The sequence below is a fragment of the Mesocricetus auratus genome, unplaced genomic scaffold (assembly GCF_017639785.1).
Source record: "Mesocricetus auratus isolate SY011 unplaced genomic scaffold, BCM_Maur_2.0 Super-Scaffold_100019, whole genome shotgun sequence".
Taxonomy (NCBI): domain Eukaryota; kingdom Metazoa; phylum Chordata; class Mammalia; order Rodentia; family Cricetidae; genus Mesocricetus; species Mesocricetus auratus.
This window is the reverse complement of record NW_024429200.1, coordinates 11,645,950-11,667,795: the sequence shown is the minus strand read 5'-3', so window position 1 is coordinate 11,667,795 and position 21,846 is coordinate 11,645,950. Positions and strand designations below refer to the sequence as shown.

The 21,846-nt window shown below is 42.5% G+C and overlaps 1 protein-coding gene across 1 annotated transcript in view; it reads left to right on the top strand.

Annotated features, from left to right (window-relative positions):
• Ahcyl2 (adenosylhomocysteinase like 2) overlaps window positions 1-21,846 on the top strand; it is a 154,543-nt gene that overhangs the window by 127,479 nt on the left and 5,218 nt on the right. The window contains 7 exon segments of the mRNA XM_040728740.1: window positions 4,313-4,376; window positions 4,831-4,919; window positions 6,123-6,193; window positions 8,092-8,186; window positions 17,836-17,934; window positions 21,086-21,154; window positions 21,259-21,337. Of these exon segments, the coding sequence (XP_040584674.1) occupies window positions 4,313-4,376; window positions 4,831-4,919; window positions 6,123-6,193; window positions 8,092-8,186; window positions 17,836-17,934; window positions 21,086-21,154; window positions 21,259-21,337 (566 nt within the window).

The following is a 21,846-nucleotide window of genomic DNA, read 5'->3' as shown; positions in this document are numbered from 1 at the left end:
TGAGATGATCTTGGGTTATTGTGTGAAGGTTCCAGCTTCTTTGGTTATTTCTGGAACTGTTTCATTTCTCACCACTTGACACCCAGGACTTTATAACCTAGAGCTCTGTTGCCATTACCATTACAAGAAAATCTCTCTCAGTTAAGAAATGAGACTGGGCACTGGAGAGATGACTTAGTGATTCAGAGCCCTGGCCCCTCTTCCAGAGGACCTGTTTGATTCCCAGTACTGACATGGCAGTTTACAAGTATCTATGATTCCAGTCGCAGGGGATCTGGTATCCTCCTCTGGCTTCCACAGGTACCAGGCACACACATGATACACAAAAGTATATGCAGACAAAACGTTCATACACATAAAAACAAATAAAATTTTAAAAAAGAAATGGGATTGGCTTCTATTGGTCAGCAGAGTTCATACTTTGTGATCCTGTTAGACTTTGTGTCATTAAAATGGCATAAAGATGATTTTGAAAGAGGTTTCAGATGATCCTACTTCAGGTCATAGTTCCTGTAACACACATATAATTCTTATGTTATCACTGACATACAGTTTCTTGGCTGTCTAGAGACTTGTGAGGCATTTCCCGTTTCCCTGCTTTATGAGGATTGTAGGTTTGACAGTGCTCGGCTTCCGTCTTCAGCCATGTGCAGTCAGCATTCTATTAGTGTAACTAACACCTGATGTAGCCACCTTTTGATTTTAGCTCAGGGTTTTGAAGGTGTTAGTCTGTGGGCAGATGTCCATACTTGCCTTGGGGACATGCAGTGAGGTAGCATGTAATTAGTTAGGATCACGTGATGAAGCAAAGCTGATTCTCTTCTGAGCGGGCATAAAAAGAGAGCAAAGAAGGAGCTGGGCCCCTCTCCCTCTTCACAAGCTTGTTTCCAATTCCTAAAAAACCTCCCACTAGGCTCCACCTCCTATAGTCTTTAACACATTTCAGTAATACCAGCAGGGGGTCAGGTCTTTGGCATGTAGACCTTTGGGAACATTCTAGACCCAAATCATAGCCCCCAAGTAATTTTATAAGAGAAATCCTCGAGATGGGATTCTGTGGACTGAATTCCTAACCATGCAGATTGAGTGACGACACGTCACAGTCACTCATCCAGAAAGACCTCAGTTTAAATGCTGGATCCACTATTTATTTGTTAGCTATAATCCCTTGCTTATTCTCTGCATATTTCCTCATCTGTAAAACGGTAACTTTATGACTTGGTTCATGGAGTTGTTAACGAGGGTTAAATGAGACAAGATGAGTTGCTCAGGGTTGTTACTGTCTTTTAAAGGAAAGTGGAGGTGGTATTTCACTATGTAGACCCCACTGACCTGGAATGTGACACATAGCAGAGCCTGGCCTCAATATAACAATTCTGCTTCAGTCTTCTGAGGGAAACAGGCATGTGCTACCAAACCCAGCACCTTGCCTGTCTTTTTTTTTTTTTTTTTTTTTTTTGGTTTTTCGATACCGGGTTTCTCTGTATTGTTTTGGAGGCTGTCCTGGAACTCGCTCTGTAGACCAGGCTGGCCTTGAACTCACAGAGATCCGCCTGCCTCTGCCTCCCGAGTGCTGGGATTAAAGGCGTGCGACACCAACGCCCAGTGCCTTGCCTGTCTTTATAGAACTCTCTGTATAGTAAGCTTAAGAATAAAGTTAAATTTGATCTTAGGAAGGTTTTTGCTGGTTGGTTTTTGTTTGTTTGTTTTTGTTTTATTTTCATTTGGTAGAATAGTCAATACACATTGTAACTGTTGTTACCTACTATATTATTATGGAATCAGTAGTATCAGAGAGACTAAACATTTTAATCAATTCTTAGTCCAATGGTCAGCCATAAAGTGTCCACATGTAAGGGTCATTGTGACAGATGCCTCAGTTCTGACAAAATTCTTAGAAATGTGTATATTTCATTAAAATACTTATCTACCCACAGCTATCTTTTAGACTTTTCAAGTACCAGATCTGTGAACCTAAAGTTGACCTACCTATACCAGGATCAGTAAGAGATACATGAAGATAACTCTACTAGCTCAGAAAAATGGATAGAATCCCTCCCGACCATAGTTAACTCCTTAGATAAGAAAGGTTCTAAAGTTGAAACGTGACAAAGAAAGAAGCAGTTGAGCAAGAGTTAAGGTTAGGTTTCACGGGGAAGAACAGGAAAGTGTCAGCTATTCATCTCCATTTGCTAAGCAGTAAGAGCATTGGTACCTGCAGACGGTGCAGAACTGCAATTGGGTCAAGGGCACTTCTCTCAGAAATGAGAGCAAGAGAGATGAAAGGAGAATAAACTGTTCCAGAGAAAGGGGCAGTAGAAGCCGGGCACGAAGGCGCTCATCTGTAATCCCAGCACTCAGAGGCTAGGGAGGAGAATTGAGCGTTCAAGGCTAATCTCTCTTATGTAACACATTTTGAGACCATGTTGTGCTGCATAAGATCCTGTCTCACAAACCAGAGAGAAAAGGGGTGGGGGAGACAGGCATGTGCTAAGAGAGCATCCACATGAGGCAGGTGTTAATTAATGGTTAATCTACTATAGTTCCGGGATGGTTAATTGCTGTATTAGTTACTTTACATGTTGCAAGGGCCAAATACCTGACAAAGGCAACTTTGGGAAGGTTTATTTAGGGCACAATCAAATATGACAGGGAAGTCCTGGCAGCAGGAACTTGAGGCTGCGGGTCACGTTGCATCCCATCCACAGTTAGCAAGGAGAGGCATGCTGACGCATCTTTATCCTTATCTGGCCCAAGACCCCATCTGTGGATGGCACTGCCTCCACTGAGGGTCTTCCTACGTCAGTTAACATAAGCTAGAACTCCTCAGAGACATGTCCAGAAATTTGGTGCTGTGATTCTAAATCCTGCCAAGTTTACAGTCAAGATTTGCCACCACACATGCAGCACCTTAAGCAGCAAGGGAGGCGCTGCTGACCTCTACTTGCGTGGTGGTGACTGAGGTTCCACTTGGAGGAACAAAGATTGCCCAGTAGCTCCTAGGATTTTCTCATTATAAAATAGTGTTTCATTTCTTGGAGGGTTCTGGGGCTAGAAGAACCAAAGAACTAAAGAGATTGGCATGACTCTTAAATAGCACCAGATAGCCTATGTTCCCTTTAATGAAGCTTTTCTGTCCTCTATCTGTGAAGACCCTGAGATCACAGGAAAATCACTGCCTAACTGGAATCCACCCGTGTCTGTAGCCTGCTGTCATTTGCAGGGAATGAAGTTTGCACACCACTATGTGGAGTTACAAAGAGAGGGTACTTCCTACGGGAGGGTGAGGAAAGCTTGGGAAAAGTGGCCAAAGGAAAGGAGGTCCAGAAATATGTCCTCTTGAGTGTCGTTGCTGTGCCACTCTGCTAATGCGTGGCCTTTCTGACTCACCTCGTCAGTGGGAGCGCCGCACCCTCACACTTAAGTGGTGTCAAGTGAGCTTCATCAAGGTACATGCAGCTGCATCTGTGGAGTGGAGTTGCCAAGCATTTTTTAAAAATAGGATTCTTACTTTCCCTGGGGCATTTATAGACCCTTTTGCACCATAAGGGGCAAGCAGACGGAAAAATAGGTAGGAAGTCTTACAAGTATTTGGAGGGACTGTGAGTCTCAGAATAGACTGGATTTTAGTTGAAATCCTTTTGTCTCGATTAAGATTCTCAGAGGATGTCATCTCATTGTACCCAAAGAGAAACTAGAATTCATTCCTAGATGTTCTTTCCAGAAATCATGGAGACAGCAAGGATCAGTTTCACAGAGAACCAGATACTAAGGTAGAACATATCTGCTCTGGAATCAGCCCCAGAAAGCTCACTGTCTATATAGTCAGCATCAGCAAGTTTCACTCAGAGCCTCTCTGACTTATTGTCCATTACTTTCCCTATTAAATCAGTGTAGAAGCAACTGGCCTTCTGATACTGCTAAATGCATTACTAATGGAGTCTTCTTAAACAGTAAACTAGAACCATGTTTCTATTAAGCCAGAATTTTGTCACTTCCTAAACTAAAACTACTGTTTACTTATTTTATCTTTTCTGTTTTGCCCATATCCATTCGCAATGTAAGTGCACATTGCTTTTGTGTTAACAAGTTACTGTGTAATTACATCTTTTTGCACTACTCCGAAGGAGAGGAAGATTAGAGTGGTTACAGCAAGACTCATGCATGTGCAGTACTGGTTAGATGGACAAATATGGACTTTACTGTTTTCCCTCAAAAATGAAAAAACTCAGAACAAAAGCACAAGCCTCAGGTAGAAACAAAGAAGCATTTCTTCAGATTTAATGATTGGGCTTTGCTTTTGTTCCCCCAGACTCAAAAGGACAACAGATATGATGTTTGGTGGAAAGCAAGTGGTGGTCTGTGGCTATGGAGAGGTAAAGTGCAACCTTCTGCTTGTTGGATGTTTCAAATGTATTTTGATGAAATGCTCCGGAGTTTTACACACAGACATAAGTGCATTCAGGCACCGCTTTAGATGGGAACACATAACTTTACAAGTCTCCAGTTAAGTGCCACGCCTTCCCCTTTGTGTCTCTTCTCCCGTTGATTTTCTGACTTGTTCCAGCACCTCTGTCTGTGATGTTCTTTTAGCCTGTTTTGATTATAAATCGTGAATGTGGGTGTCCTCATGCATATGAATGTGCTGAGCAGGGACCAGGGCTTTGTTTATGAACTACACTTACTTGTTTTTCTTGGTTTTTCCAGAGCACGAATCTATTCAGCAAAATTACTTTGAGGGGAGGAGAGGACGGTAGCCTTCCTTTCCAGAAGCTTTGAGACGTGTGCTCTGGCTGACTTCTTTGTTGTTGTGTGTGTTCTCCTTTTCAGGTGGGAAAGGGGTGCTGCGCTGCTCTGAAAGCCATGGGTTCCATTGTGTATGTGACTGAGATTGACCCCATCTGTGCCCTGCAAGCCTGGTGAGCACGCAAAGGGACGGATGCTGCACTCCTTTACATTGCACACTGCCACGTCTCAGACCCAGATCTAGGGAAGCTGCTAAGTGAACTCCACACTTCTGTCTTGCAAAAGTCAAGGAGCTCTGCTCCAAGAGAAGAGAAAATTTAGAATTCCTGTGGAAACAGTAGCAGGATGTTTTGGTTTAATGAACTAATACTCCATTAACGTCTCCCAACATATGTAATCCCTGCCCCTTTGATAATAATGATTAAAAAAAAGGCGTGGTGCACACACCTATAGTCCCAGCACCTCAAGAGAAGTGCCTCAATTTTAAGGCTAGCTTAGGATGCAAAGTAAGTTCAGACCTTTCTCAAAATCACCATAAAGTTTGTGTGGGGCCATAAACTCAAGCGACTTTAAAGGAATTAAAGGATCAAGCAGTGCTGTGGTGGTGCATGCCTTTAATCCCAGCACTTGGGAGGCAGAGGCAGGTGGATCTCTATGAGTTCGAGACCAGCCTGGTCTACAAGAGCTGGCTCCAGGACAGCCTCCAAAGCTACAGAGAAACCCTGTTTGGCGGGGAGGGTTCTGAAAGAGCAGAGAAGAGTCCAGTGAAGTGCCACCGTTTAAATATGGGGAAGGCTGAGAATACAGCCAAATTGGGTACAATGTCCTGGGTTCAATCCCCGACACCTAAAGGGAGGGCTAGGTTTTAAACAGGTAAATTATGTTTAATGTGGCAGAGGAATCAAGTATTGTAAGACCCTAAGAAAATAACAGGGAGAAAGGTTCAGTAAGAATAGATTCAATGACCAAATGTCTTTTTCTAGAAATCTGGTTTGGGAATCTCACAGCAGCCCTTGCTTGGCTCTCTATTACTAGGAAGAACTAGTTGCAATGATGCGCAGGGAGCTTTTACATTTCTCCTGTGTAAACTAAGGGAATGATCTGGACTTTTGGCTGAAGAGTAGTTCAAGCCAGATGTGGTGGCACACGCCTGTAACTCCAGTGCTTGGGAGGAGGAGGCTAGAGGATCCTGAGTTTGAGGCCAGCCTGGACTATACAATGACACTGTCTTCAAAACCAAGCAAAATGAACACCCTGGACACATTCCAGCTATCGAAGAAGTGACATTGTAACTACCCAAAGAACTTGGAGCTAGCTTTTAAGGACAGACCCCTATCTACTGGCTTAGTTTAATTGATCCTGCTTTGTTTCTACAGTATGGATGGATTTCGACTAGTGAAATTAAATGAGGTCATCCGACAAGTGGACATTGTCATTACTTGTACAGGTATAGTTGTTATATATTGGGAGGTAGATTAAGATTTTGGAATGCTTTCATGGAGCAACTGGAAGGTGTTTGAAAATATTCTGAATAAATCCAAACTATTAAAGCCAGAAATGGGGTTGAGAGGTAGGAGTGGCTCATTTGGTAAAATACTTACCTTAATAAACATGAGTGCCTGAATTTGATTCCATGAACCCATGTAAAAAAAGTCAGGGTGGCTGGAGAGTTGGTTCAGTGCTTAAGAACACTTGTTACATGTGGGCAGTGATGGCACATGCCTTTCAGATCTCTGTGAGTTTGAGGCAGCCTGGTCTACAGAGCAAGTTCCAGGACAACCAGGGCTACACAGAGAAACTCTGTCTTGAAAAACAACAAAGAACAGTTACTGCTCTTAAAGAGGACCCAAGTTCGATTCCCAATACCCACATGGTGGCTCACAGCCATCCAGTTCCAGGGGATCTGACACCCTCTTCTAACTGTGGGTACCAGACATATATGTGGTACACATGCATACATGCAGACAAAACATTCATACACATAAAATAATCTTTTTTAAAAGACAGGCATGGTGGCATGCACTTATAGTTTCAGACTGTGGAGTCAGAAAGGAACGCATGCGTGTGCACATGCATGTGCACACATACACACACACACCCCAGAGACAGTAGATAGAAAAAAGGTCTATCTTACTTTTTTCTACCTATGCCCACGCATACACCTTTAGGTCATCCCTACAGGAAAGTTTTTCTCCGTCCTTTACTTCTGCTATGTGTCTGCCCATCCTTAACCTCCTAGGACATAGCTAGAAACTGAAATATGTGCCATGCATGATTATTACCAGGACTTTAAGCATGATGAATGTGAACTGAACCACTGAACTCCATTCTCAGCCCTGCTATCTTTTATTTCACCCTAAAAGCAAATGTTCGGCTGGGCATGGTGGCACATGCCATTAATCCTAACACTCAGGATGTAGAGGCAGGAGTACCTCTGTTAATTGAGGCCAGTCTGGTCCACATAGTGAGTTCAGGACAGCCAGAGCTACATAGTGAGACCCTGTGGCGCCTGCACCATGAGCAAGTCTAACGAATCTGGCAAAAGCCTAGAGATTTAAATAAAAGACAAGACGTCCGGCTGTTTGTGCTAAAAGAATACATGTGTGTGTGTTTTATTGCAAGGAGGGAGCAGCCTTATATACAGACTTACAGCACAGTGGAGAAACTCCAGGTGTAAGAGTTCATGTTTTCATAATTAGAGGTTGATTCCAGTGGAGCTGTAAGCCAGGACTAGAAAACAGGATGCACCTGTGGTTATTGGCTAACAAGCAACTCACAGAGACCCCATGGGGGCTGGGACCCTGCCTCAAAAAATAAACAAAAAACAAATATGCTTCCGTGTAGTCCCTATAAATTATGACAGGGAAAGAGAAAAACTCATAGTTAGAAAAAGTGGAAGTGGTTATGTTAGTTATAAAATAGGCAAACTTTTTTATACAGTTTATTTTTATTGTATGTGCATTGTTCTTTTGCCTGCATGCATATCTGGGTGAGGGTGTCAAATCCTTTGGAACTGGAGTTAAAGGTAACTGTGAGCCTCTATGTGGGTTCTGGGAATTGAACCCAGCACTCGGGAGGCAGAAGCAGACAGATCTCTGTGATTTCAAGGCCAGCCTGGTCTATAGAGCAAGTTCCAGAGCAGCCAGGGCTACACAGAGAAACCCTGTTAAAAAGCAAAGAAAAAAAAAGAATATGATCTATGTAGAATTGATTTTTATATATTTCATTGTATATATGCTGATTTTGCGTGTGTGTGTGTATGTGTGTGTGCGCGCGCGCACGTTTATATTATATCAGGTAGGGGTCTAACTTCATCCTTTTTCATGTATCTCTTCTGATTTTAAGGTAACAAGAATGTGGTAACCAGAGAGCACTTGGACCGTATGAAGAATAGCTGCATCGTTTGTAACATGGGACATTCCAACACTGAGATTGATGTGGTAAGATCATTACTGATCATTACTGGGACCTTTTTTTTTTTTTTCGTTCATTCTCTCCTTCCAAAGTAACAAACTGAAAGGAGGAGGATGAGGAGGAGGAGGACGAGGACGAGGAGGAGGAGGAGGACGAGGAGGAGGAGGAGGGAAGAAGAAGAGGAGGAGGAGGAGGAGGAGGAAGAGGAAGAAGAAGAAGAAGAAGAAGAAGAAGAAGAAGAAGAAGAAGAAGAAGAAGAAGAAGAAGAAGAAGAAGAAGAAGAAGAAGAGGAGGAGGAAGAGAAGAAGAAGAAAAGGAGGAGGAGAAGGAGGAGGAGGAGGAGGAGTCATCAGCTACCCTAAACATGACCATCCTAGTAGAACAGTCCATATCTATTCACCTACTAAGCCCTGTGGCCTGTACTTAGGGGCAAAATCAGACTTTTCATCTCAATCATTTCAAATGATTGTCTCGTTGCACCCAGGCTTGGTCACCTACTCAGACTGTGAAGCAGTTTCTTTCTGTGTTGAGAACTGGGAGCTGCATAAACTCAGTGTGACTCAGAATGGTAGTCAGTATTTTGAGGATGTTTAGTTTTACATAAAGATGAGGTAGGTAGGCTGGTCCGTGGAAACACTCAAAGGAGAGATCTGTGGGCTAGGCTCAGTGCTTGCCATAGAATGGCTGTGTCTACCAAACGCTGCAGTTTCTTCATTTCTCTCCACTTTCCTGCGATAGGTCTCCACTTAACCTATTTCTTAAATGTCAGTAATTGGGCCTGTAGCTATCACCTTCAATCCAGAGCCACTGTGTGCAGTATGCAGTGCTAAACCCTGAAAGTCTATCGCTGACTATATTCCTCCAAACCTCTAATAAGTTGTTCAAGCAATAGTTAATAGAGGTGTTATTTATTTCTTTTCAGACTTACCAAAGTATTTCTCAGTATGGCTTTGGCTCTGGCTTTAAGTTTTGTGGCATTTTATGGCACATCTGTCTTTCTCCCTGGGTAACTGGCTTAACCATAGCATGCTTTGGTCTCCACTGAGGGCTGCTGTGGCTGAGCTTCAGCATTACCAGGTAAGGACCAGCTGACACTGAGCGCCTTGCTGGATAGTAGTTACTTTATGTGGTTTCTTACTAAAACAGCTGACTAGGGATTAGTGTTTGCCTCACACGCAGGAAGCTCCAAGTTTAATCCCAGCACCACAGCATCAGAGAGAAGGAAGGAAATAGCTAGCAAGATAACTTCCCAAACTGTTTCTAGTCTGGGGTCTGGGTGCCGCGGCTTCGTTACTGTGTCTTGTCACTATAGTTTGATACAGCTACTAGGCAGGTTCTTGATAGCTGGTTCTTTGGGAGCGGGGTGTGTCCTCTTAAATTTCACTTATGTGCCATGAACGAAGGAGCGCCTTGACTAATGGCCAGAGATAGAGGAGGGAGCAAAGATTTTCCTTCTAAAACCGCAGGAAACTCTAAATAACTAATGCGCCATCTAACTTGCACACTTCTGCTTTTTCCCATCCCATCCCCTTGATTCCTCTGTGAGAATGTATTCTTTAAACTGGGAAGCATAGACATTAAGTACACTGATAAGCCATATAATTGATTCAAAATGAAATTTAAATGCAAAATTCAGGTATTTGCAGTGTGTGTGGTGGCATACACCTTTTTTCTTTCTCTTAAAGATTTTTATTTATTTATTATGTTTATAGTGTTCTGTCTGCATGTTTGTCTGCAGGCCAGAAGAAGGCACCATATCTCATTAGAGATGGTTGTGAGCCACTATGTGGCTGAGAAATGAACTCCGGTCCTCTGGAAGAGCAGCCAAGGCTCTTAACCTCTGAGCCATCCTCTAGCCCAGTGGTGCACAAATTTAATCCCAACACTTGGGAGGCAGAGGCAGACTGATGTCTGTGAGCTTGAGGCCAGCCTAGACTACAAAAGAAGTTCCAAGACAGACAGAACTACACACAGCAAAACCCGTCTCAAAAAGCCAAACAAACAAACAAAAACAAAAGGAGAGGCCAGACATGAGTAGTTCTCAAGAATAAAGGTCAAAAGACTATTTACCTTCAATCACAAATATTATTGTGTGATTGCTATATGCCAGCTGCAGTTCTAGTTGCTTGGAGTCAGTGGACATAACAAATTCCTATCCTCATAGAGTTTACGTTTAAATGAGAAGGAGAAAACAAACACACACACACACACACACACACACACACACACACGTAAAATTCGTAAGATTAAAATTAAAACCATTGCAGGGGCTGGAGAGATGGCTCAGAGGTTAAGAGCACTGACTGCTCTTCCAGAGGTCCTGAGTTCAATCCCCAGCAACCACATGGTGGCTCACAACCATCTATAATGAGATCTGGTGCCCTGTCTGACCTGCAGGCATATATGCTGTATACATAATAAATAAATCTTAAAAAAAAAAGTTAAAAAAAATTAAAACCATTGCAGGGAGAAGCGGTGCTTGATAGAGGGGATGGAGTACTAGGCTGTTATTTTAAATAGCAGTGTCAATCCGTGAGCCTGAGGTTGAAGGGATTAGCCATATGGATTTTTAGGTAAGGAGCATTTCAGGCGGCAGCAGCAGCTGGTACACGTGTCCTGGAACAGCCGCAAACCTCTGCTTGAGGGTGACAGCAGGCCAGTGTGCTTGGCACACAGTAAGCACAAGATGAGGAGCAATGGAAGGTGAGATCTGAGAGGTTGGTACCAGGTCAGACCTCTTAGGCCTAACATCCCCCCCCCCGGCCCCCAGAACCAACTATACTCTGAGAGAAGCAAAGAGCTGATGTAGGGTTTCTAATCTGACTCAGTTTTGACATGATGGTTTTTACTTTAAGAGGGATTACTCTAGATAATAATGTCAGCACAAACCATGCTTGGTTTTGTTGTTATTGCTAGGTAAACACCCATATTTGCCACATCAGGAGCCAACAGCCATTTTTCTCTTGTCTTTGAATTCTTCGTGGCACAAGGTAGCTGCTAAATTAAATGACTCAGAAAAGATGCTGTTCAGAAGGCTTTTGAAAATTAAATTATTAGTATTTGATGGTAGTGTCACAGAACATATAAAACAAAATATAAAGTAATAGAAAATTCATGGCTGTAATCCCAGCACTTCAGAAAGTTAAGACAGAATTGCTGTGAGTTCAAGGCCAGCCAGAACTGCATAATAAGATCCTATCTCAAAGAAAACAGCAAACTCAGTCAATAATTAGAAGCAGAATGTTCATTCATTATTTAGGAAGTATGTACTGAAAACTTGGCCTGCCCTGTTCCAACTTTTAATTGGATGAAAAAAGGCATGGAATAACATCTTGCCTCTCTGGAGTTATATTCTTGTGTGGGAGATGGATAATAAGTCAATAGTTATTGTCTGTTATGTTGAGTGAAAAAAAGCAAGATGGGGGTGTTGAGAACACTCTTTTAATTGAAATGGTCAAAAGGGTATTCTTGTGGGTATAGTATTGGGGGGAGCAAAATGAAAGAAAAACCAAGACATGTGAGTACTATATATTCAGAGAGAAAGCTCGGTGGTAGAGCACTTGTCTGGAATGAATGCCCACGGGCCTGGGTTCAGTCTCACCATTGTGAAGAGGGAAGAAAAAGAAAAGAGCAGAACAGTGTTAAGAGAAGCTTTTTCTTTTGAGAGGAGCCTCCTGCCAGCCTGGTTCTAGAGCCGCATCAGTCCCAAATAAACACACAGGAGGCTATATTAATTATGAAGCTGTTGGCCTTGCTTGTTTCTTACTGGCTAGCTCTGACTTAAGTAATTACCCCATAATTGTTAATCTAAGTATTTCTCTTACCGGAGAGTAGTTCCGGCCTCCTACCGCATGGTGGTTACATCTTGACTCTCCTTGTGTTTCTCCTTCCCAGAATCCTCCTGGACTCCTAGCCCCAACTATCTAGATTCCTATTGGCTCAACAGTGCTTTATTAACAAATGTACAGGACTTCCCCCATCATCTCTTCTTTTCTGTTTAAACAAAAAGAAAGGTCTTAACTTTAACATAGTCAAATTATATATAACAGAACAGTTACCAAGTAAGAACATAGTTACAATATTTTAGCAAGATTTAAAGAAAATATCATCCATCCCATCCTTGTGAGTCTAAAGTTCTATATGTAGGTTATCTTTTATCATAACTAAGGAAAACTATAACTATAACTATCTGTCTTCAACTCCATCAAAGACCACAGAAGGATAATATAGAAACACTAGGATTGACAGAGACATCTTGCTACCTGGACAGTCACCCGAAGTTCCTCTGCAATGTTGGGGCATCCATTTTCAGCCCATAGACCACAATGTGTCCAGAAGATTTCTCAGCAAAGCAGAAAATTTCAAACTGTCCAGCTGCATCAGCAGTCTGTCAGTCATTTTTCTGTGTCCTGCAGAAAGTCTCGTAGACTCTTTCATGAAGCAGGAACCCTGTAAGACTGAGTTCAGCAGTCACTTTCCTGTGGGTCCTGCATGTCCAGATTATACAACAACAGTCAAGCAGTACAGGCAAGAGCAGTTTCTTGCCCAAATGGCTAATCTTGCCATGTTGAAAGCAAACTCCATAGCAAGTTTCATCTATGTCCATCTTCCTCTCAGACATAATTGGTGCTGCCAGGAGCAGACATTTCTCATTGTTAAGAAAAACCCTAAACCATTTTAAATGCCATTTTCTGAAGGTCTTTGAAAGGTTTGAAGACTATCTATCTGTCTCAAATACAACTCTATATATCTAGAAAACCTAACTTACCTAACGATAAGTTCTGACTATTATAAGTAACTATCTATAGTCTATATTTAATTATGTATTACGTTGTAAAAGATCAGTATAAGCACAATACTTAATCAAGAGGAGAAATATACACATCACAAAATTGACCTTGAATTTGTATCAGTAAATGAAAAACAATACCCATACCATAGAACGGCAAGTAGAAGAGCCCAGGAAGCTGTGCTGGGGCCAACAGCAGGTATAGGCACCTGCGACCCAGCATGGAGACCTGCGCTAAATCCATGGAGCCCGCACGGCAACAAAGATCCAGCGCCAGGACACAGTCTTCTGACCTCCACACACAGCATGCGGCCCGGCATGCACACAGAGATAACTAGGTAGAGAAAGCCTGGAGACCGTAGCAGAGCGCACAAGAAAGAGGAGAGCAGAGGAGCCGCTCAAGGAGGGAATGAGTGAGGTAGGAGCCTGTGGAAAGAAGCTCCTGGGCAAGTTTTAACAAAATATATCTGATGTATGCTTTCTACAATCTCAGCCTGGCTCTTGTATAAAGAAAACCCTCTGGAGCTTGAGTAGATGTAGGGACAGCAGGAGGCTCTTTGAGATGGCGACATGTGGCTTGGGTTCAGTGGGTTAGCATCAGAGGTGATGAGACTCCCTGTAACCAGTGGGCTGTGCTGAATCAATTAGGTACAGAGTGCGAGAAAAGAAAGGAGAGTCTCTATAAACCAACTTAGTGTTACTATATAGGAGAATGGTTTGGTCGTCATCCAGAGATATACTTGATCTTTTGTAACCAAAATTCAGAGAAGAAAGCCTCCATGAATCAAGTCAGTGTTACTATGCAATATTTATCCAGCTAGATTTTGTTGTCATATTGTTTTGTTTTTGAGGCAGGCTCTCACTCTGTAGGAGACTCAGAGGTCTACCTGATGGCTGGCCAGACAGCTTTGTGATCAAAATTTAGAATAATTCCTAGTACTTGGGGGTTGAGGGAGGAGAAGGAGCTCGACCTGCTTGGGCTACATAGAGAGCTCCAGGCTATCATGACCTATGTGTGTGGTAAGATCCTTCAAGCGTCTCCCCCTCTCCCAAATATCATGTAGGTTTTTCTTTTCCTCTTCTGAGTAGGAATTTTTTGGGTTTGCCTAACTTTCTGTTATTTGCTTGCTGTACATTTTAGGAAAGAACAGCTCATGAAAAAATGTTAGCCATTTAGAAAGCTGCACTTTTTTCCCCCTGAAAAACAGGAATTCTGTGAATCCCAGAGAACCTGCTATAGGCTACTTGCTAGCCAATTCTCTCTTTCACACTTTTTCTGTCTTGATGGAAGGCCTGTTCAAGTGGTAAACAATTATTATGTTCACATGCTTTCAAAGTTCTCCACCCAAAGAATTATTTTACCTAAGCCTTGCTGTTGATTCTGTTTTAAAGAAATGAAACCACAGCTGTGTTGGGGGGGGGTGGTATACGGGGGAATGGCATGCATTGTTCAGAATCATGTGAGGTCAGTGTGTGCAGGCATATGCCCGCCTCTGGAGATGGCATCTGCATAAGCAACCCTTTTCCTGGCGGAGTGGTAGGTGAGTGTAAAGCCTCAGCAAAGCCAGTCTGGGGTCCCCGCATCCCCTTTTGGAGTGCTGGTACCAGAGAGTGAACCCAAAAGCTTTTGTTTTACCACTGACTCCTCTCCCAGCCCCAGCTTGTTGACTTTAAGAGCTATTCTTGTGCCAACCATAGGGTGGGAAACACTCTGAGGAGTGTGACTGCCCAGCAGACATCTTCATGGTGTGACATTGACCCTCCCTGGGAAGTGAAGAGATAAGTTAACCAAGCTCCTCTTTAAGCCTCCTTTTGAAGTGACCGTCAAGGCCTTTTGCTGTTCCATGCCCACTCTGGAGCTTCACTGTGCTGCCCCTCACCACTGACTATGTTCTTACGTTCATAAAGAGTTGCTCTTCCCTTGATCCGCCATGTTCTTCCCAAGGAGTACGTCCCAGATGGTAGACTCAGTAGCACGTCAGCTCCTTGCTCCCAGACACCAACATTGCTTTTCCTCTGGAAGACTGATAATATGAAACAATAAAATTCTGAACTACTTAACATCTCATCTCAGCATGAAATGCTTGTGTAATCAAGGAGCCATATGTCTTGGCCATAGGTGGTTGGTTATACCCCTCTCTGTGATGTTTTCAAAGGCTAAAGGATTAATTTGGTATATATTCTTTACTTCTTCAGTTGTCTGCTTGCTTCAATTATTTTTAATTCTGTTCACATAATTTATTTATTATTTTTAATATGTGGTGCTGAGGATCAAATTCAGTGTTTTCTAAATGCTGGGCAAGAATAGTACCACTAAGCTATATAGCAAACCTCTATTATTATTATTATTATCATCATCATTATTCTCTCATATAGTACTTAGCAACCTCTGCCTCTCTCCCTCCATTCCTCCCAGTTCCCCCATCTCCCCTCTCCCCCAATATTATTATTATTATTACTGCTATTTCCTTTTCTTTTTCCTCTTCCTCTTCATCTTCTTCATTGTATTCTTTTTTTATATAAGTGTTACATAAATTCACTAGAGTTGATTTACTTAGTCATGCTCTTGTTGGTTTGTTTTTATTTGCTATTATAAATAATTCTAGAATGACCATTTTTCTTTGTTTTTGCTTTTGTTTACTGAGACATAGTTTTATTATCGCCCAGGCTAATCTTGAATTCTTGATTCTCCTGCCTTCCCCTCCCAAGTACTGAAATTAAGTCTTAGACTAACTTTCTTAGGCACTTAAATTCTTGACTTAAACAAGTATTTATTTTAGGAGCCTAAAAATTAAATTAATTGATAAAAATTAGGTCTCTATAACATTTGATAGTTGTTGCCAAATTGCTCTTTAGAATGATTGAATTGATTTATGAAATTTATGTCTCAAATTTTACATTTCCAAAGTACCTAATAAAGAAATGATGGTCTGACCATGGATAAATGCAGTTCTGAATACATCGAAATAGAATTGTCTGTCCTTCAAGAGCTCCTGAGCTAATTGGGAGCATGGGGGGCGGGGGAGTTAGGAAAAAGAGAAGGGGAAAAGAGGAGGAGGAGGGAAGAAGACATGAGGGAGCAGGAAGATTGAGTCGGGGGAAGAATAGAGGAGAGCAAGAAAAGAGATACCATAATAGAGGGAGCCATTATAGGTTTAAAGAGAAATCTGGCACTAGCAAAATGTCCAGACATATACTAGGATAACCCCAACTAAGAATCTAAGCCATAGTGGAGAGGCTGACTTAAATGCTTTTCCTCTATAATGAGATTGATGGCTACCTTATATACCATCATAGAACCTTCATGCAGTAGCTGATGGAAACAGCTAAGCACCAAGCCTAATTCATGAAATCCAGTTGTAGACAGGGAGGAGTGAGGGCAAAGGGGGAAACCCACAGAAACAGCTGACCTGAACAAGGGTGAGCTTGTGGACACCAGACTGACATCTTGGAAATCGGCATAGGACAGAACCAGGCCCCATGCATGTGGGTTTCAGTTAGGAGGCCTGGGCAGTCTATGGACTGCACGAATGGACATTGGGGGTCCATTTCCCATAGAGGGTTACTCTCTCAGCCTAGACACACGGGGGAGGGCCTAGGCCCTGCCCCAAATGATGTGCCAGACTTTGATGATCCCCTATAGAAGGCCTCACCCTTTCTATGGAGCAGAAGAGAGATGGGTTGGGGATTGGTGGGGGGCATGGGAGAATGGGAGGGAGAGGGAACTGGGATTGATATATAAAATAAGATTGTTTCTAATTTAAATTAAAAACTTATCAAAAACAAAACAAACAACAAAAAAATAATTATCGTTTTGCACTATTAGATTGTCATTTCCTTAAAGAGGGGGATCGTGATTTTGTAGGCATTAATTGAGCACCCCATTGTATGTCTAGAGAGAATTTGGAGGTTTAAAATGAAAAGATAACTGTCTCTGTGCAAAAACTGTTCACATTCTTCTCGGTGTTTGTCCTTTGCTACAATGCCCAGAATTACTATGTCACTAAAAACGTATCTCTTTGTCTAAGGACTAGTGTTTGGCAGGACTTTTCAGTTTTACCAGATAAACTGATGGAGTAGTTTGGAATAAGGACTCCCTTTCTGTTTCAGCCATTGCTTATTGAAGAAGGAAGTAGTTGTCCTAAGGCTGCACACCCTGTGACTGTCATTTGATTGCTGCCGATAATAAACTTACCATCTTTTCCTTTGCTCTCTGAATATATACCACACAGAAGTGGAAAGAGGGTGAGCCGTTGGCACGTCACTTACCACTAGCCTTTCAAAGCCACCTCACACTCGCACTTAGGACACAGAGCTTCTGTAACTCTAGGACAAACCAGCCCTTTGAGAAGGTGCAACCAGAGCGCTGGGACATGAGGGCAGAATCTTGCTCCCCAGCATGCAGTGCTAGGACATTCGGCCTTCTCCAGCTAATCCCACCTGGCTCTGATCTTCTGTTGTTTTCCATCTCTTCGGCACTTAAGCGTTCAGTTTGTACCGTATTAATCTGCACTTGTTTGCATGTTGCCTTGTATTTCTTCTCACGTATGTATTGTATTGTGTCCCCAACTAAAAGATGAGCTTTCTGAAGGCAGAAACCATGCCTTTGGTTTCTTTTGTATTTCCCATAGCACCTTTTACTGTGCTCAGCAGAGAGTGGGCGTACAGTATGTGTGGAATGACATCCTGAGTGATCCCTCCCTGGCTGGGCCTAAGATTAAATTCCCTGACATGGAACAGTCCTAACCACCCCAGGACAGGTATTCATCTGGCATGTTGGTTGCTTCTTTCGACTTGCTATGTGAAGTGGCTCCCTTCGACATCTTTCTGTCTCCAGTGCCGGGGACTTGCCACAGCTAATGACGTTCTTCCTGGATGTATTCCAGGCAAGCCTGCGGACACCTGAACTGACCTGGGAGAGAGTGAGATCCCAAGTTGACCATGTGATATGGCCTGATGGCAAGAGGATAGTACTGCTGGCAGAGGTAAGACTGATGCTCACAGAGAGCTACTCCACTGACGGAGAGGCTGCAGTTCCTGGCTCACCTCCTCTTCGCGTTCCCTGATCCTCTCAACTGTCTCTTAAGCACAAGTTTTAACTACTTTACCAATGGGTTTTACTTCTAATTGTGAAAGGTCTTTTCATCCAGCAATTAAGAAACTATTTTAGTTCCTTACTTTTCACCAATTACCCTGTCTCTCCATGTCACTCTCCAGGTTGAGTCAGATAATGACTATTACTGTGGAAGGAATTAGCAGATAGAATCAGTTCCGCTTTGAGTGATGCTCACAGAGAAATAATGTCATCTGTGGGGTGGTTTAATCTGGCTGTAACTCAGACTGTCTTCAGTAAGCTTTGGGAAAGTCATGTCTTTGCTGATGGTGTTTCTATTTTAGTGTCTTCTGAACTGGTGAACTGAGCCAGATGTGCAGTAGGTACCCAGCTTATTCTGTTAATTGGTTGCTGGGTGGATAGTTCCACACCGTGCTTCATCTAGCTTGCATGTTTCTTTTTTTCCTCCTGTGCTAGGAGTTGAACTTAAGTTCTCACACACGCACACATGCTAAGCAAGAGCTCCACCGCTGAGTGATATTCCAAGTCCCTTTTTGGGAGGGGGAGTTGTTCATATGCATGCTTTCTCCTGTGGCGTCAGAGGACAACTTGTAGAAGCCATTTCTCTCCACCCTGTAGGTCTGGGTATCAAACCCTGGTGTCAGGTTGGCAGGCAGCACGTGCATTCTCACTGGTCTGCACACTGCGTCTTGACTCTCATCCCGTGTAGCTTTTATGTCATTTTCTGACCACATTTCCTGTAGTGAAGGCTCAGCCCTCACTGCATAGAGTTCCTGGGTACTGGGGATGCTTCATGTTCTTCATGAGACTTTCTCTTTTAAGGGAAGGCCCCAAATAGCAAGGGGTTTTGGTTTCCTTCAGTTTTCTTTCTTACATTAAAGAAACTGAGTATGGAAATGTAAACAATTTCATCTCCTTATGTAAGGACACAAAGGCCAACTTTATGTCCTTACTCTGATATTTTGCCCTCCATTAACATTCTTTAAATGCTTTAGGATATGTCTGGGAAGGCGTGTGTATGGCTCAGAGAAGAGCAGGTTGTTAAGTGTTTATTAATAGCCTTGACGTCAGTCCCCTGTCTGGCAGTATTTCCAAACTGCCCTGGGAGGTCCCCCTTAGCAATTTTGGTGATAAAAACAGGCACTAAAGGTGTTTTGGGCTGTGTAGCTGAGCAAAAAACAGTAGTCAGACTTCCAAGGAAATAAAGTGAGAAAGGACAGCGTGGAGCAGGTTTTAGATCTTTTACTGTCTTCATTGTCCACTCAGAATTCAAGGCTACCTGCCTTTGGGTCAGAGAAACAAACTGATAAGCACAAAAATCATCACAGCTTCCCAAATCCATAGTTGTCTCTCCCTCAGCCTAGAGAGACTGCCGCTTGCCTTGACTGTCTCGTTTCCTAAGACAGCCAGTCTAAGGAATGCCAGTCCTCAAGAGGAGGATATTTACTATAGAGAATGGGAAACGTACACAGTCCTCAGTGTCAGATGACTGCATTCATCTCTTTTTAAATAGTCCTGGAAATAGCTCAGGAAAAAACATTTGTCAAATTTTTAGTGTTTTCATGTGAATATCAGTTAATTCCAAAGAAGACATGCAAATGGCCAACAGACAAAGGGGGAAGTGTTCAGGATTACTCACTAGTCATCAGGAAAATGGAAAATAAAGCCACAATGAGGTATTGTCTTACTCCAGTAAGAATTACCATCATCAAAGAGATAAATGGTAACAAATTATGAAAAACAGTATTAGCTTCTCAACAACTTCACAACAGAACAACTATTTGTTCCAGTAATCCTATTGTTATGTCTAAAGAAAACAAAATCAGTCTGTCAAATGCCTACACTTGCTTGTTCATTGCAGGCTGGTCACATCAGCCAAGGAGCAGGACTGGTTAAAGGAAATGCGGTACATACACACAATGTATTCTGTTCTACCATAACAATAAACTCCTGTCATTTGTTAATGTGAAATCAGCCAGACATGGAAAGACAAGTAATGCATGATCTCAAACCTGTGTAATCTAGAAGCACTGGTTCTGGGACAAGAAGTGTTGGTGCATGCCTGTGATCTTAGCACTCAGGAGATGGAGGCTGAAGAAGTAGGAGTTCAGGGTCAGCCTTGTTTACAAGTAAGTTTTAGGCCAGCGGAGGCTACATAATAAGATTGTCTCCAAAAGAAAAGAAAAAGGTTAAATCTAGCATTACTTATAATAGCAAATAAATATAAATCAAGAGAATTCCTCAGTAAATCAAAATAGCTCTATTCAGTATATTTTGAGCCTTGTGTTCTGATTTTTCTTGTTAGCCTTGTGTCCTATTCTCCTAGAACTTGTGAGAAGAATAGCTTCTGTAAGCCAGACATTTTAGCACACTTTTGTTATCCCAACATTCAAGAGGCTGAGGCAGGAGAATTGAGAGTTATAGGCCAGCCTGTGATTACACAGTAAGGCCCTATCTCAAAAAACAAAAACAACAGTTACCAATAGCTTTGAATTATGAGGTGGTGGGGTCGGGGAGAGGTTGATCAGTGGATGTTGAGTTTCAGGCAACTAGGGGTGTCAGTAGTTTGGGCATACTATCACCATACTGTAACTATAGTAACAAGTATGTACTGGACACTTAAAAATGCTGAAAGAGAGGATTTAAAGAAATGATAAATGTCTGAGGAAATAGATATGTGTACTCTTGCATGAAACATTACATGGTACCGTATAAGTATGTATAAGTTTTGCTTTATTATATCAGTTAGAAACTAAATTTTAGGCTGGTCGATGGTGATGCATGCCTTTAGTACCAGCGCTCGAGAGGCAGAGGCAGATGGATCTTGGTGAGTTTGAGGCCAGCCTAGTTAACATAACAAGTTCTAGAACAGCCAAGGCTACACAAAGAAACATCATCTCAAAAAAAAAAAAGAATTAAAAGGATATCAATTAATTGCTTTTTGTTGAGTGCCTGCTATGTCTAACAGTCTCGGTCAGGAAAGAATTGGGAATTGGCAGTCATCCTCCCTTCAAAGGTCAGCAAACATCCTAATGCCCTTTGCCTTGACTTTTGATCACCAGGGCCGTCTGTTGAACCTAAGCTGCTCCACAGTGCCTACCTTTGTACTCTCAATCACTGCTACCACTCAGGTAAACTCTGCAGTGAGACCGTAGTGGGCTGGAGGGGCTCCCTAAACATGCCAAGTTTGGAGGCTTTGGAAAGCTCATCAGCATACATCTCTCTGCTTTTCTAGGCTCTCGCCTTGATAGAACTTTACAATGCTCCTGAGGGTCGCTATAAGCAAGATGTGTACCTGCTGCCCAAGAAAATGGGTAAGCTGCTCGTCCTTCCTCATTCTCACCAAAGCAGTTCACTGTCAGAAACAGAAGGAAGCTTGGAGACATTAACTTCCTCTGGAGGGTGGGGGAAGAAAACATCTTTGTCTTATAAAACAGGAACTAGGAGTCCAGGTGATTCTATTCCAAGGTGACTTGTGTGACTCTCCACATAGGTTTTTCTAGGGAGTTCTTACATTTTGCTGTGGTTTAGAATACCTGCCTCAGAATTATTTTATTATGCCCTGTTGCAATGCATCACATTGTATGTTTTGAGGCAGGGTCTCACAATGTAGCCAAGGCTGGCATTGAACTCACTCCTGTTTCCTATCTGGGATTACAACATGTGTCACCATGCCTGGCCTACCAATTGAATTTTAAAGATTTTCTCTTTTAAAGTATCATATATGCAAAAATCTCAAAAGGGAGAGGTAGATATTCCCCCCCAAAAGAGAATATCTCTGGCCTTGTGATATCTGGCTATTCCAGTTCTAAGATGATAAATA